This window comes from Corylus avellana, chromosome ca1 (genome assembly GCF_901000735.1).
Source record: "Corylus avellana chromosome ca1, CavTom2PMs-1.0".
In the NCBI taxonomy this organism is placed as follows: domain Eukaryota; kingdom Viridiplantae; phylum Streptophyta; class Magnoliopsida; order Fagales; family Betulaceae; genus Corylus; species Corylus avellana.
In genome coordinates, this window is record NC_081541.1 from 16,027,643 (window position 1) to 16,043,739 (window position 16,097).

Genomic DNA, 16,097 nt, shown 5'->3' on the forward strand with positions numbered 1-16,097 from the left:
CTCACCAAACCCATTTGCATGGAGTGCGTAGCCATAAATGCTCCTTGGCTGTCATCTTCTAGATCTGTGCTGCAGGAATAAAAAAATGATACACTGCAACTGCATTGCCCAAAAGGCCGTTTTATTTTTCTGGCCGGTGTTGCCATGTTAAGGAAGCCGTGTGCATTAAATTGCCCACATGTGTTTTGAAAACCAAGCTGTCGTTAGGTGATGATAAGTTGGCAGCTGGGAAAATTCAAAAATGTTTACCCACAAGTTTAGGGCAGAGAGAGATCTTCTGCAATTTCTTTGAGAGGATAGGTTTTAAAATTTGGTGAATTCAGAACGTTTCTCGCATCAAATGGCTTGAAAAATACTATTAACATGTTACTAATGAGAATTTAGAGCATTTTTGGGATAGTGTTTAAAAAATAGAGCTTTTAAAGTCAGAAACCACTTTTAGCAAAAGCTTTCTCATTTTTAAACCTTTGTTAAAAGTGTGTTTTGACTATTTTTACAGTAAAAAAGTCGGAAGAAGTACTTTTGAAATTTTTTACGAAACATGCGAGCTTTTATTTGGCACAACTTTTTTGTTATAAAAGTATATTTTAAGCATTAAAACGCAATCTCAAACATGCTCTTATGCTTTATATCGTAGAAAAATAGCAACTCCTTTTAATAAGTAGCATTTTTCAAGCGTTCCATAGTAGATTTACATTGCCGTCATCTGTATTACACATTGAATGCTTAACAACAGCTTTACTAAAGTAGCAACTCCTTTTAATAAGTAGCATTTTTCAAAAGTTCCATAGTATATTTACATCGCCGTAATCTATATTTCACATTGAATGCTTAACAACAGCTTTACTATCATGGGTTGTAGTTGAATGGTGCAGCGCATTGAATACCCAATCTCTTAAATCTAACAACTGCGCTATGTTTTTCCCCATACTGAAGCCTTATGGGGATGGGGATATATTTTTTCCTCTGAGGTACTTTGTGGAGTAATCTTTACATGAGATTGTGTTCCTCAATGGCTTAACAAGGTGTGAAAGATACATCTTAAGTGATTTAGGAGAAACGTCTAACTGTTTTAATTGATCTTTCTTGTGGTTGCCCATGGTTAAATAAATATTCTCATTTCATAGTTTTTTTTTTTTTTAAAAAAAAAAAAAAGTGAGAATGTAGGCAGAGGAGACCAACTGTAATTATTCTAACTAAGCGTGACTACAGTAGTTCCTATTCGTGGACAATAGAATTCTAGGCTCTTCTTCAAGTTCGACTGAGTTATAGCCTGATCAAATCTCATCACAATATCAATAAGATCCAAGACAGCTAATACTAATAGAATTGAAGATTCTCATTCTCTAAATTGGATTCTGATCTTAATATATACCTAAATCACTTTTGAGGATTTTCTTGAAGACACCGAACCAGCACCCCTGTGGATGGTCATAGCTAGTACTTTTGTTTAAGTGGTTAATATTGTTGACCTTTTTATTCTTTTAGCCAAATTCATTGTAAGGCCCACTTCTATAGATGTCCTTGTCCTGCTCGATTGAATGACCCACTCGGCTTTAACTGAGTGTTCTCAATCATTAAATTCTTCAAAAGCTTCTCTTGCCTCTTATAAGTTAGTGAAGTTATAGGTTAAAGCAAGTACTGCTTACAAGTTTACAACTGAAAGAGCAAAATATAGATTCATATTGTTGATCGTATTGCCTGTAATGGGTTTCTTCTTGGATAGACAAATGACTGCTGAGATTGTGCCTGGAATATTGACTGTCTCAATCCTTGTGGGGATCTGCTTTGCAAAGAATATTCCTGCTAGTTTTGTTTTTGGAGATTCCTTGGTTGATGCAGGAAACAATAACTACATTGTTTCACTCTCCAAGGCTAATTATGTTCCCAATGGGATCGATTTTGGAATGCCTACAGGACGATACACAAATGGAAGAACAATTGTCGACATCATAGGCAAGTTTATTATATAGCAGTATCACCATATATATATATATATATTCGAATACTCAAAGCATATTTTCTTAGCAGGTCAGGAATTGGGTCTCAAAGACTTCACTCCTCCCTACTTGGCTCCATCTACAGCAGGGCTTGTACTTCTGCAGGGTGTCAATTACGCCTCTGGTGGAGGTGGAATTCTTAATACCACTGGAAAGATCTTTGTAAGGTTTCTCCATGCTTGCTCAATTTATAAAGCTTTTTCTTCTCTTTGTCTGTGAATCACTTCAAATCTAGATGGTGTTTATCTTGCTATTCTCACAAGCAGCTCAATGGAGTATGTGGATCAATGTTATCCTATCTTCCTTCAATACAGAATTCAAAATCATGACTTTGAACTCATGCGTTGCAGTACAACTATCACTACAAAAATTTTGACTTTCGTGGCCGTCGTTAAAAGTTTAAAAATTGTCGCTAATAACGTTTACCGATGACTAGTCGTCGCAGTTGTTCCGTCGAGAAATGTTCTCAGCGACAACTTTTCAATCGTTGTTAATAATGACATATTAGCAACCGCGACTTTTGTTGTTGCTGATAATGTTAGAGACCGTCGCAAATAGCGAAAGAACTTAAAACCGGCATGTCCCCGCTTACTATATTTGTACATGATGCATAGGGAGGCCGAATCAACCTGGACGCACAGATGGATAATTTTGCAAACACAAGACAAGACATAATCTCGAACATTGGTGCTCCTGAGGCTCTAAAATTGTTTGGAACATCCTTGTTCTCAGTTACAATCGGCTCAAATGACTTCATCAATAACTACCTGACCCCTGTCCTCTCAGTTCCTGAACAGAAGTTAATTTCACCGGAAATGTTTGTTGACACCATGATTTCCAGATACAGACTACAACTAACGGTAAACTTTTCATGTTCATGTCATGTTTCTACTATAATAGTTCAATTGAAATGCACTCTATAACATATTTTTCTTCTGTTAGCAGAGACTCTACAACTTGGGTGCTAGAAAGATTGTGGTGGCAAATGTAGGACCCATTGGGTGTATACCATATCAGAGGGATTCAAATCCAGGTGCAGGAGACAATTGTGTTAATTTGCCAAATCAATTAGCTCAACAATTCAACACCCAGCTGAAAAGCCTTGTCACAGAGCTCAGCACAGATCTGCAGGGATCACAATTTGCCTATGCAGATGTTTATCACATTGTACAAGATATCCTGCAAAACTTCATATCATATGGTATGATGCTGCTGTAGACTTTACTGCTAGTTTACAGGTTTTGTTGATTAGATTTTGATGATCTTGATCCTTGCTTTTTGTTTTAACAGGTTTTGAGAATGCAAATTCTGCTTGCTGCTATGTTTCTGGGAGGTATGGGGGATTGATCCCCTGTGGTCCTCCATCAAAAGTTTGTGGGGACAGATCAAAGTATGTGTTCTGGGATCCATACCATCCGTCTGATGCTTCAAATGTCATCATTGCCAGGCGTCTCTTGGATGGTGACTCCAATGACATCACACCAATCAACATCAGGCAACTTGCTGGATTGTGATCTTAAAGATTGCAAAGAGCTTTCAAAGGATGAGTTGATAAAAAGTTGGTGCATGGGATGGGAGATTTCGTACTCTTTCTGGGACATTAAGAGACATAGTTTATAGAAAGTTTATTAATTTTTAGTAAAATAAAGCCATAGAAAAAGCATTTGATGTACCCCAAGAATTTTGATTACAAGCTATGGTAAATTCCTATCTTCAATAGGAAGTGATGCCGGACAAGACAGAGTTAATTGGGTTCTATAGTTTTATTTAAATTGTATTACTTAATTGAGTTGAAATTATGTTTTATTTAAAGGAATTTAAGTTTTTTTTTTTTTCTTAATTCAATAATAGGTTTGACTAAAAGTCGGTCAAATTAGTTTAGTTGTTGAGTCTATTTAAGTGAACTATTATACTCTAGTGGAGACAGATTTGATGAATAAGTAAGTAAACATATTTGGTTTGAGTCATCTTCCTCTTCTTCTTGGTGGTGAGACTCCACCAGATTCCCCTCTTCTTCCTCTTCTTGACGGTGAAACTCACCAAACTTCTATTTTCTTTCTCGACTGAGTTTTCTTCTAAACTGAATTGGAGAAAATTCCTTTAGCATATTTTATAAAAATGACATGTGTCCTCTACATGTGAAAAGCATATGCTTTTTGAATAAAATTTCTCCAACTTTATTTGGAGGAAAAGGCTGTTCTTTCTTAAATCCTTTTGTCCTACATCATGAATTAGATATGTTGTACTAGGTTGGAGGAAATTCATCTAACTCAGTTTGGAAGAAAATTTTGTTCATATTGTACGGTGGGTTCATTTTCATTTCTATGACAAGTTTTCGGTTGAATTATCAATTAAAATCTTGCTTATGATGGAATCTCACGTCAAATAATAACAACAAAAGTGAATGAGAAATGTTATTTCTCGATTTTCCATCCATCTCTTATTCAATCCATCTCTGCCAATAATTTTTTAAAAAATTCACTATTAAATTTATAGGACCCATAGATCCAATAACAATTTTTTTAAAAAAAAAAAAAAAAAAAAGAGGAATAACGGGTAGGGGTGAAATTTAAAATCGCCTAACCGCAACCGCTAACCACTTTTTTTTAAATATAATATATATTTATATTATATATATATTTCATATAATAAATCACAATAAGTTGTTGTAGTATAATGGTGCATGCGCCATTTTTTCACCAAGATTTCCGGGGTTCAATTCCCCCAAACCTCAGTTTTATTATTTTTATTATAATAATAAAAATAAATATATTATATCCTAACTCCGAAGCTCCTTGCATCTGCGGCTCTGCCTCTCAACTCTCAAGCCTGCCTCACCTCTCACACACTACGCAGCATCACTGCATTAGAAAAATTCAGATTTCTCTGTATCTTCCTCCATATTGACACCATGCATTCTCAACTGTGTCCAATGCCGCATAGGAAAACAAAAAAAAATCCATGCTTTTTTTTTTTCCTTTTTTTTTTTCCCCCCTTATACATATTCGTATGACCTGGAAATATTTAGATCATTATTTTTATTTTGATCATACAATGGGGTTCTTTTGGATTTAGAGAATTTTCTTTATAATTATTTATTATTGATTTCTTCTTGTTTAAGAGCTTTTCGGTACTGTTGCAACCCATTAATTGAGAATTTAATTCGGTTTTAATTTTATTTGAATATTCAAATAAATAATCCTGATAAAGATTATGAGTTTCTCTGTTTCATAGGAGTTTCTGATATATAATCCTTTTGTTTTTGTTTTTGTTTGGATGTGAGATTTTAGCTTCTACCTGTCATCAGCCCCACTTCATAGTTTTGTACAGTTGGTGAAGAAGTCAAGGGGTTGGGCTCTAAATGCTGTCTTCCTTATCTTCTCCATTTAGTTTTATGATTTTTATCCTTAGGCCTCTAATCGGAAAGGTTATAGTAAAAATATTTTAATTTTTCATACTGTTCATCTGTTCTATCATTCTTTTTACAGGATGCAAAAGGTATTGTGATGGCAATTAGGTTCTAAAATCCCCAAATTCATTAATAGGTATTTTTTCATGAATCTCTGATATTAGATGTTCGATTTTGGGGGCTTGTTAGATTTTACCTATAATGATTTTTATTTTTTTTTCTAGCCGCTCACTCAATCTCTCACTCACAATCTCACACAGTCTCTCGTCACTCCCTCTCTCAACTCGCCGTCTCTCATCGCCAAGCAAGGTAAGTTTAGTAACTTGATTTTGATTTTGGTATGCTTACACCATTTACACAAGAAAATGTTTATTGTTTGATTTCTTTGTTTTATTTTGGTTTGGAATTTTAGAATTTATTTCAATATCTCACTGTTTGAAATTTGATTTGTTAGTAGCTGTAAAAATGAGCTTTTAAATGCTATGTTCAACATTATTGGGGCAGTGTTGTCAGTTGTGAGATGACAAAATAAAGTATAGTTTGGCTGCTATTCATACTCATGGTGATCAATTAGGGGCAACTCTGAAACCTCTAAAACACTTATCAAATAAAGTTTTCACTTTTTCTTTTTCCATTTTTTTATATGGTATATATCTTTAGATCTATAATAGCATATGTTAGAATGTTATGCAAGACTTTACATTTTTTATTTAAGTAGGAGCATTATAGTTAAAGTGGGTCTCTGTTAAAACTTTACTTTTCAGGTGATTGCAATTTATAGGACCAACAAACCATATTTTTGTAAGAAAACTAATTTATCAAATGTTATTGCTGAGTTTATTTACAATTACCATGTATTAAGCAAATGTTATTGTTGCTCATTATTCTCTATATAATAACAAATGGATGATACTTTGAGTGATGCAAGTAAGGCCACAGACACAAGTATCCCTCATCTTCAGATAGATTCTACTGAAAATGTTGAAACCCAATCATCTTCTTCTCTCAACCATGAACAACAACAAACCAAAAGACCACCTATAAATCAGTCTATTGTGTGGGAACATTTTAAGAAAGTGAAACCTATTGACAAGAAGAACCCTAAAGTTAGTTGCAATTACTACCAAAGGTTAATAGGGTGTCACTATATGAGAAATTGAACGTCATCCATGATGACCCATCTTACCTCTAGTTGTCAAAACTCTCCACTTAAAAAATCTAAAGTGACCAAAGGCCAAACTCTATTGCAAATGTCACTTATGAAATCAGCGGAATGCACTATTAGCAACCAAGTTGGATTCATGAAGTTTGATCTTGAAAGACGTAGGACTTTGTTGACTGAGTATTTCATTAAAAGATAGAGGCCTTTTAGGCATGTTGAAAGTCCTTCATTTAGAAAGTTGTTGAATGGAATTGAACCTAGGTTCAAATTACCATGTCGTATTACTCTACAAAAAAATTTCTTGAAAATGTATGAAAAAAAAAGCTTGTGTTGAAGGGTTTTTTGAGTGGTAAAAGGGTTTGCTTAACTACCGACACATGGACATCTATTCAAAATTTAAGCTACATGTGTGTTACCGCTCACTTGATAGATAGTGACTGGAAAATGCATAAAAAAATAATCAAGTTTTGTCAAATTTCCGATCATAAGGGTGAATCTATTGGAAGAAAGTTGGAGGCTACATTGTTAGAGTGGGGGATTGAGAGTGTTTTCACTATTACAGTTGATAATGTCTCGGCCAATAAGTGGGGGATTGATCATATAAAGGGTACAATGCAAAAAAAGCCTAAAGCTATTTTAGGAGGCGAATTCATTCACATGCGATGTGCCGCCCATATTTTAAATCTTGTTGTAAGGGAAGGCATAAATGACTTGAAAGATTGTGTTGGTATTATAAGGAATGCGGTGAAATATGTGAGGTCTTCACCGTCAAGGTTCGCCAAGTTTAAAAGTTGTATAGTGTGGAAAAATATTAAATGTGGGAAGATGGTGTGCCTTGATGTTGCAACTAAATGGAATTCTACATATTTAATGTTGAGCACCGCTGAGAAGTATCAAAAAGCTTTTGACTTACTAGGTGAAGATGATGGCCATCTGTTTATTGTTCCTTCAATTACTGATTGGGAAAATGCTAATGCACTTGTGAAATTTTTGAAGGTTTTTTATGATGCCACTTTGAAGTTTTCAGGTAAATGTTGATAAATTAGTTATTTGCAAATTGAAATTACTTTACATTATTTATTAATTCATTTCAGTTATTTATTACTTTTTAGGTTCAACTCATGTCACCTCCAACTCATATTTCATTCAACTTTGTATCATTCAGCATACATTGAATGTCAAGTGTCTTAGTCTTGATCCTATCTTGAGTACTGTGAGTATGAATACGAAACTTAAGTACGAAAAGTATTGGGAGAATATGGATAACATCAACTTCATAATCTATGTTGCTTTTATTCTTGACCCCCGTTCTAAGATGATGGCATTGGAGTTTTGGTTGGAAAGATGCAATGGGTTTGAATGGGCAAATAAGATAAAGGGAATTGTGAAAGATCTTCTAAAACGTTTGATGGACCAATACAATAAATTTCAGATGGGGTCGTCGTTTGTTGATGTGAATATCACAAGTTCAAATTATCTTTATGTTAATGTTGCTTGTGATAACTCGGAAGATAATGAGGCGTAATTTAGAAAGATGTTCTCCCAACATGTTGAGAAAGTGAATGATTTGCAGTGTGGGTCCGAGTTGGATCGGTATTTACATGATGGGCCTGTAGTAGAAACAAAAGAGTTTGATATTTTGGACTGGTGGAAGATTCATGCATCCAACTACCCTATCCTCGCAGAAATAGCTCATGATGTATTAGCCATCCATATTTCCTCTGTTACATTTGAGTCTGCATTTAGCACCAGTGGACATGTATTGGATTCCTTTAGGAGTTCATTGTCTCCAATTACTGTTAAGGCCTTGATTTACACACAGAACTAGTTATTGGACCACGTAAGCCATGATGAGTTTGAGGATTTTTTGGAAAGCTGTAATGATATAGGTAAATGTTTTTAAATTAGTGATTTTCAAATTTATGTACTTTTTATTACTTATTAATTCATTTAACTTATTCTATTGTAGACGGGCCTCAAGCTTCAAGTTCAACGACCGAATCATCTTTTGACTGAATAAATATTTAATTGAATTGTCATGGTAATTAAGGTTATTATTTCATTACTTATTAATTTATTTATGCTAGATGCTACTTGCTAATGTTTTCCAATTTCTGCACAGGACGGGATTGGCATTAATTTCTTTGAAAATGTCGGTTGAAATGGGTTGTTTTGGTTGATTGAATTTTGGGTAAAATACTAAATACTCCCCTGGGGTTTAATAACTTTATTTTTTTCTGGGGTTTGGTTTTTATCACAGGAGGTCCTTGTGATTTTGATAAATGACCAAGTTATCAAACCCCAGGGGGGTATTAAGTATTTAACCCTTGAATTTTTACGAACTTTTTTTGGTTGATTGAAATGGGCCTCAAGCTTCAAGTTCAACCATGTTGGTTTTTTTGGTTGCTTGTGAGTTTATGAACTTGTTTGTGTTTTATTTTATTTCTATATTGTGTATAAGACTACAAGTGAAGTAACGATTTTGTTGTAATTTTATTTGTATATTATATGATGTGTAGATTTGTAGAAGGTGGCCAACAGGATTTTGGTATATAGCAATTTTTAATGCTAAAATGGCCATGAAAAGGGAAAAAACAAAAACAAAAACAAAAAAAATGTTCAAAATGAGCAAAAAAAATGATTAAAGTGAGCCCAAAACCGGTCCAAAATCAGCCCAAAATCAGTCCAAAAAAAAAAATGCGAAAAAAGGCCCCAAAAAGCGGATAGGAAAAAGCAGTTATCTCAAAGCGGTTAACTGCTACCCGATTAGCGGAGGCGGTTAGTAAAAATCACTAACCGCCTAGATGGTTGCGGTTAGCGGTTTTAGCCTCTAACCGCTAACCGCAACCGCTATTTCAGCCCTAATAACGGGTTTCAAAGTGAAAGTTTAATATTAGGGACAGAACCACATATAACATATAGTCCTAGGGGTCCATTAGTTTTAAAATTTTCTCTTTAAAAAAAAGTTAGGGGAAACTTCACTTAACCCCGCCCCCCCCAAAAAAACTTTCGCTCTTTTTGCAGATACCCCTCCATTGTTCAAAAACTCTCACTTTCATATATCAAATTTTTAGTTTTGTTCACTTTGCCCATTCCGTTAGGATTTTCTGTGAAATCCTAACGGAATGGGTCATACGTGCCGCGCATGTGGGGAAAACTTATTGAAAGCCCCGTTTTACCCCTGAAAACACCATGTATACAAACACCTTTAGGGTTTATTTCTCAAAATCACAAAAACCAAAAGTGAGTTCGAGAGCCGTCTTCGTGAAGAACCCTAACATTGTGGGCCGACGACCACTGAAATCCTCAATCCACCCAGTGACTCTAAATCACGATTCCACCAAGGCTTAAATCGCGATTCCACCCAACTAAACCAATTCCAACTCTAAATCGCATACGAGAAAGTCATTTCAAGACCCAATTGAAGTCTCATGTAGTTGCGTTGGAAGCTTCATCTGTGAGCCATCTTCTTCGTCATTGCCGTCTTTTCCAGGTATAGTCCCTTTTGTCAAATGAAGTTGGTTGTTTTATTTATAGGTATGCCGAGTTTACCATTGTGGTCCCCTTTATTTTTATTGTTGTCTATTTGTGGGTCATATGCTTTTATTGTCAAAAAAAAGATTTGCAGGTCATATGCTGCTGATGGATTGAATAAAGAAAGTTTCCACTTTTGCTGGTCGAATTGATGCTAGCAAAATGTTTGAGCTTTTTACATTTTTTAATTGGCTACTGTCGGTTGAAGAAAGTTGACTATCTGTTAGGGTTTGCTTGTTTAATGCTTTTTGGAATATTCTGGATGGTTTACCAAAAAGTCACTGCATACTTAGGGTGTAGCAAAAAGTTACTGCATACTTAGGGTTTAGCAATAATTCAATGCATACTTAGGGTTTATTTGTCACTATTTTTGGCATGTTGTGAGTTTAGGGTTTAGGGTTTAGGGTCACAAGTTGGAAAATGTCATTGGTTGTTGCATATTGTTTAGGGTTTATGGTTTAATATAGTATAGTATATTAATTATATCAATCGGCCCAATTGTCATATAATATTTGCACAATTGTTAGATCCCACACACCCCCATAGTGTTCGTATTAATTAACTATGTTACCATCTTTTTGTATCTTTTTTTTGTTATCTTTCTTATAAGTTGCTATGTATTGACCATTCTCAATGCTCTTCCTTCTCTATCGTTTCCCTAGATATTTTTTTTTATATATAGAAAATCATATGAAGCTCTCCCATAATAACATTAGGGTTTGACATCCTTAAAAGCATGCATTGTTTTCGTAAGGGTTTAAGGAAGCATCTATTGGCAAATGTGGTCCTCTCTGTAGCTGTAATTGCTTATTGTATATATGTGGTCCCCTATGTTGTCTAAGTGGTTGTTGCTACTGTTCTTGTATAAGTGGTTTGGCATGTCCACCCAACTAAAAAAGCTACTGCATGTTCCCACATCCCAACGACGTGTCCCAACTGAACTTCGTAATAGCCAATCCAATATAAGGCCTTGTTTTTTATTGTATGTGCTGCTTTTGAATTAATCTAAGGTTTTGTTATTTATTGTATATGCTGATTTTGAATCCAATGTAAGGCCTTGTTATTTATTGTATGTGCTGATTTTGAATTGATCTAAGGCCTTGTTATTTATTGTATGTGCTAATTTTGAATTGATTATCTGATATATGATTTTATCTAAAATTTGTAGGTAGGTCTTGCAGTTAGAACTAGGAAGAAATTGTTAGGGTTAGCCACAAGATCAAGAGCTGCTGATGGTTTGAGGGTAGATGCTATCAGTGTTAGGGAGCCTAACAGCAAGGGCAAGCTAGCAATCGATTTCACGGGTGAGTCTGCTGGACCACCAAAAATTTCAAGAGGTGAACCACTATGTGCTTGGGTACTTCCACGGGCATGTGGTTTTACCTTTAGGGTTCCCTCTGATTTTGACATACCCAAATCCCAAGTGGTAGCAAGTGACACAATTCCAACTAGAGGTAAACAAAATGCAAAAACGGACAAAAGGAAGGGGAAAGGGAAGCAGAAAATATGGCAACCATGAACGTTTGTGAGTTAGAGTGTTTTGTGAGTTAATAAATGTTATGTAATTATTTTGTGACTTGAAGACAGACCCATGTTTTGTAATTATTTTGTGACATGATGACAGGCCCATGTATGTGCTATTATTATTTTGTGACATGAAGACAGGCATATGTAATTCTAATATTTTGTGTTCACCATATTAGCTAATGTGATGGCTTTTTGAATGGTAATTGTGGATGATGGTGACTGTCAATAGTAATGTTTTTGAATGTTTGTGAGTTGGAGTGTTTGTGAGTTAATGAATGTTATGTAATTATTTTGTGGCATGAAGACAAGCCCATGTTTTGTAATTGTAATATTTGATGTTCAGGGTGTTTGCCAATATTGGTGGCTTTTTGGATGGTAATTATGGATGATGGTAAATGTCAATGGTAAAGTTTTTGTTCACCACGATATAGTAGGTAAATTACTATAAAGTGTGCCATGGTAATTGCACATTATGACTATTTTGATTGATGTTAATGTATGTAATTGCACATTATGACTATTTTGATTGATGTTAATGTATGTAAGTTACAAGTCTTACACAATATAGTAGGTAAATTATTTTCTTACACAAAAACAGTAGGTAAATTACTTGTCTTACACAAAAAAAAAAAATACTAGATAAATTACTTGTCTTACACAAAAATAGTGGACAACACCACATCACAAAATACATTGCACCATAAAGTTTTCATTACACTTTTCACTCAAGATGCATTACAACAATTTCCATTACACATTTCATTACATGCTTAGGGTAACATCAGCCTTGAAGAATATCTATTAGACATGAGATAAAACATCAATACAGCAAGGAGAATAAATGAATATGCTAAGGCAAACCGGTACTTCATCTCCTTTGCATGAAATTATTTCAAAGACATTGGCAAATCGACTGAAGACTTTTTTACCAGATATCATTTCTGCTAACCAAAGTGCCTTCATACCGGGGTGGCTAATTTTTGACAATGTGTTGGTGGCCTATGAAACCTTACACTCCATGCACACCTGGATGTGGGGAAAAACTGGATATATGGCTATCAAGTTGAATATGAGCAAAGCCTATGATGAAGTGGAGTGGGTCTTTCTTGAAGCAGTTATGAGGTGGTTGGGTTTTGCGGATAAATGGATGGGGTTGATAATGAAATGCATCTCTATGGTGAAGTATTTAGTTCTTATCAATGGTGAGCCAACAGGGAGTATACATCCATCACGAAGGATTAGGCAAGGGGACCCTTTATCCCCTTACTTGTTCCTCTTATGTGCGAAGGCTTTGAGAACTCTTGCAGGCTGAACGGATAGGGAAGATGAAAGGGGTGGCCACCTCTCCTAAAGGTCCTCGTATTAACCATTTATTTTTTGCAGATGACAGCCTATTATTTTGTAGGGCTACTCCTTCAGAATGGCAATGTTTGGAGGAGATTTTGGAGGTGTATGAAAGGGCCTTAGGGCAAATGCTCAACAAAGATAAAACATCCATATTCTTCAGTCAGAATACTTGCGATGAGGTTAAAGAAGTGATCCTTAGATTGGCGGGGGTCCCAGAAACACAAAGGTACGATAAATACTTGGGTTTGCCAGCTTTGGTAGGAAAATCCCGAATTCGGGAATTCCAATCTATCAAAGAGTGGGTAAGCAAAAGAGTTAACGTTTGAAAGACCAAGTTTTTATCACAAGTGGGGAAGGAAATTCTCTTGAAAGCTGTGGTGCAAGCTATCCCCATGTATAGTATGAGCATCTTCCTTTTGCCTAAGTCTTTGTGTAAGGAGATTAATTCTATTATGTAGAGATTTCGGTGGGGTCATAAGAAGAATGAAAAGAAAATCCATTGGATGAGTTGGGCAAGGTTGGGGAGATCAAAAGCACAAAGAGATATGGGGTTTCGAGACCTAACATGTTTTAACAAAGCTCTCCTAGCCAAACAAGGATGGTGAATACTTGAATATCCGGATAGCCTTATTGCCACAATCCTAAAGGCGAAATATTATCCTCACAGGGAGCTACTGGGGGCGAAGGTGGGGAATAGACCTGCCTTGGCATGGAGGAGCATCCTCTCTGCAACCGATTTGCTCCAAGAGGAGTTGATGTGGCGAATAGGGGATGGTAGAAAGGTGCATATATGGGGGGATAGGTGGCTGCCAATGCCATCTTCTTATCAAATTCAATCCTCATGTCGAGGGCTAAATAGGAATGCAACTGTCAGCACGTTAATAGGCCCCTCTACAGCAAGCTGGAATTGTTCACTTGTCCGGGAGTCCTTTCGCAATGAAGAAGCTGATATTATTATATGTCTCTTGCCCCTCAGTAAATATAAGCAAAGCGACATGTTATACTGGCGGGCTACTCCGTCAAGGGAGTTTACAGTTAGAAGTGCTGAGGGGCGGACTTACTTGTTGCTTTGGGGGGACAAAGTTTTTAAAATTTCCCCCAAAGTATATGGTTTTTTCAAATTTGTCCCTCTAAAATATTATATTTGTCCCCCCAAATAATATTTTTGTTCCATTTTGTTCCCCTCTTGGCTCTTCCAGCAAAGAAATCTACAAAGTTCCTAGTCTTTTTTTGAGGTCATAGACAAGATAGCATAGCAGGCCGCAAGTGCAGTGACAGCTTTTCTTAAACTGCGGAGAGAAGTACGAAACTTTAAAAAAAAAAAAAAAAAAAAATTCACAAAAAATCTAACTTTGTAACTAGTTTTCAAAAATTGAAGTTTTTAGATAGGAATATTCTATAAAAAAGTTACAATTTGTCAAAAATGTCTCCATATAGACCATACTCGTTGGCTTCTAACAAGATCTCTAATTTGGTTTGAGATTTTGAAGCAACTTTACTTGGCTTTGAACTTTATCTAGACTCTAGCATCATGTCTTTTCTCTGCCGACTGCCATCAAACTCATTACCTAAATGTCTCTTCTCATATAGTCATATTATCATCCTCTCCTCTACTCAGATTATAAAAAATGAAAGTTATTGTTCATTTTTTCCATAAAATGAGTAGAACTGTCGTTACCCGCATGATTTGCTTTAATTTTGTAAGTTGCCCTGGTGTGTTATGATTAATAGATATTCTAAAATAATTTTATAGACATAAATTTTGTATACATTAATGACTTATGATTTACTATGAAATTAAATTTGAGACTTCTTTGTTTTTATTTTACATAAATACGCACAATCGTACATATATAGAGAAATTATACGTATCTATGTACCTTCGTCCCCCCATACTAAAAGTCCTGGTTCCGCCCCTGGTCAAGTGCATATTTCCTGGAGGCCGGAGCTAGACAGAATGCAAAGGAAATAGGGTGAAGGGTCCAAACCACCTAAAAGTAATACCATTTGGAAAACAATATGGCAAATGAAGGTCTTAAACACCACCAAATCTTTCCTCTGGAGGGCGTGTAGTGGTATTCTCCACACCAAAGTGAATTTAGCCAGAAGAGGGGTTGTGGAAGATGATTTGTGCAAGCTCTACAGCATGGAACTTGAAACTGTTCTCCATGCGTTATGGACATGTCTTGCTGCTCAAGATGTTTAGGGAGTCTGTAACCCCAGGATTCAAAAAATGCTAACCACGATCAGGGATTTTCAAGTCGTGATTGAAGGGCTTACGGACCGCTGTTGCAGGGAGGACGTAGAACTTTGTGCAGTGGCAAGGGGAATCTGGACAAGAAGGAACGCCGTTGTGCATGGGGAAGCTTTTGTCCATCCAAATGCCATTGTGAGTGGGACGATTAACAGTTTATGTCAGTTCAGGTTGGCGCAGGTTGATGGGGTGCATATTGAACCATTGACAGGCCCTGCTATGGAAGAGAGATGGAAAAATCCTCTGTGGCCGACACAAGGTGAACTGGGATATTACGATTGATTCAAACCAGAAGCGCATGGGCCTAGGGATGACAAAGGGCTGGTTTCAGCAGCATTGAGTAGAACGTTGGAAACCTTGCAAGATCCGGTCATTGGTGAAGCTTTGGGGGCCCTTGGTGCATCAGAATTTTGCTAGGATCTCAGGTTTTTTGACATTATCCTTGAAGGAGACTTCAAGCAAGTAGTAGATGCCATAACTTCTACGAGTCTCATGTGGTACAAATATGGGCATACTGTGGGAGACACTCGTGATTCGTAAAGCTTTGAAAGCCTTTAGAAGATGGGATATTGGGCATGTAAAAAGGACGGCAAATTGGGCCGCTCACGGGTTAGCAAAGGCTGCAATTAGGGACCTAGGAGAGAGGATTTGGATAGAAGAGACCCCTAACATTATCTTTGATGTTGTTACCCTAGAGCAATTTGCTCTATCTGTATAGAGTTTTACAACTCTAGATTTTCCACCGAAGTAAATAAATTGAATGCTTATTGATTCAAAAAAACAAAACAAAACAAAATTTACGTCAAAATAAACAAAACCTTAATTTCGAGTCAAGTAATTTATTTGACACAACTGGTTTTTTAA

At 36.0% G+C, this 16,097-nt stretch overlaps 1 protein-coding gene across 1 annotated transcript; it reads left to right on the top strand.

Annotated features, from left to right (window-relative positions):
• Positions 1-1,673: 1,673 nt before the first annotated feature.
• On the top strand, positions 1,674-3,862 carry LOC132167598 (GDSL esterase/lipase At4g16230-like). The gene is made up of 5 exons (XM_059578608.1): positions 1,674-1,956; positions 2,032-2,162; positions 2,615-2,860; positions 2,946-3,201; positions 3,291-3,862. Exons 1-5 carry the CDS (start codon positions 1,707-1,709, stop codon positions 3,512-3,514), a joined length of 1,107 nt encoding a protein of 368 aa, XP_059434591.1. The 5' UTR covers positions 1,674-1,706; the 3' UTR covers positions 3,515-3,862.
• Positions 3,863-16,097: the final 12,235 nt, after the last annotated feature.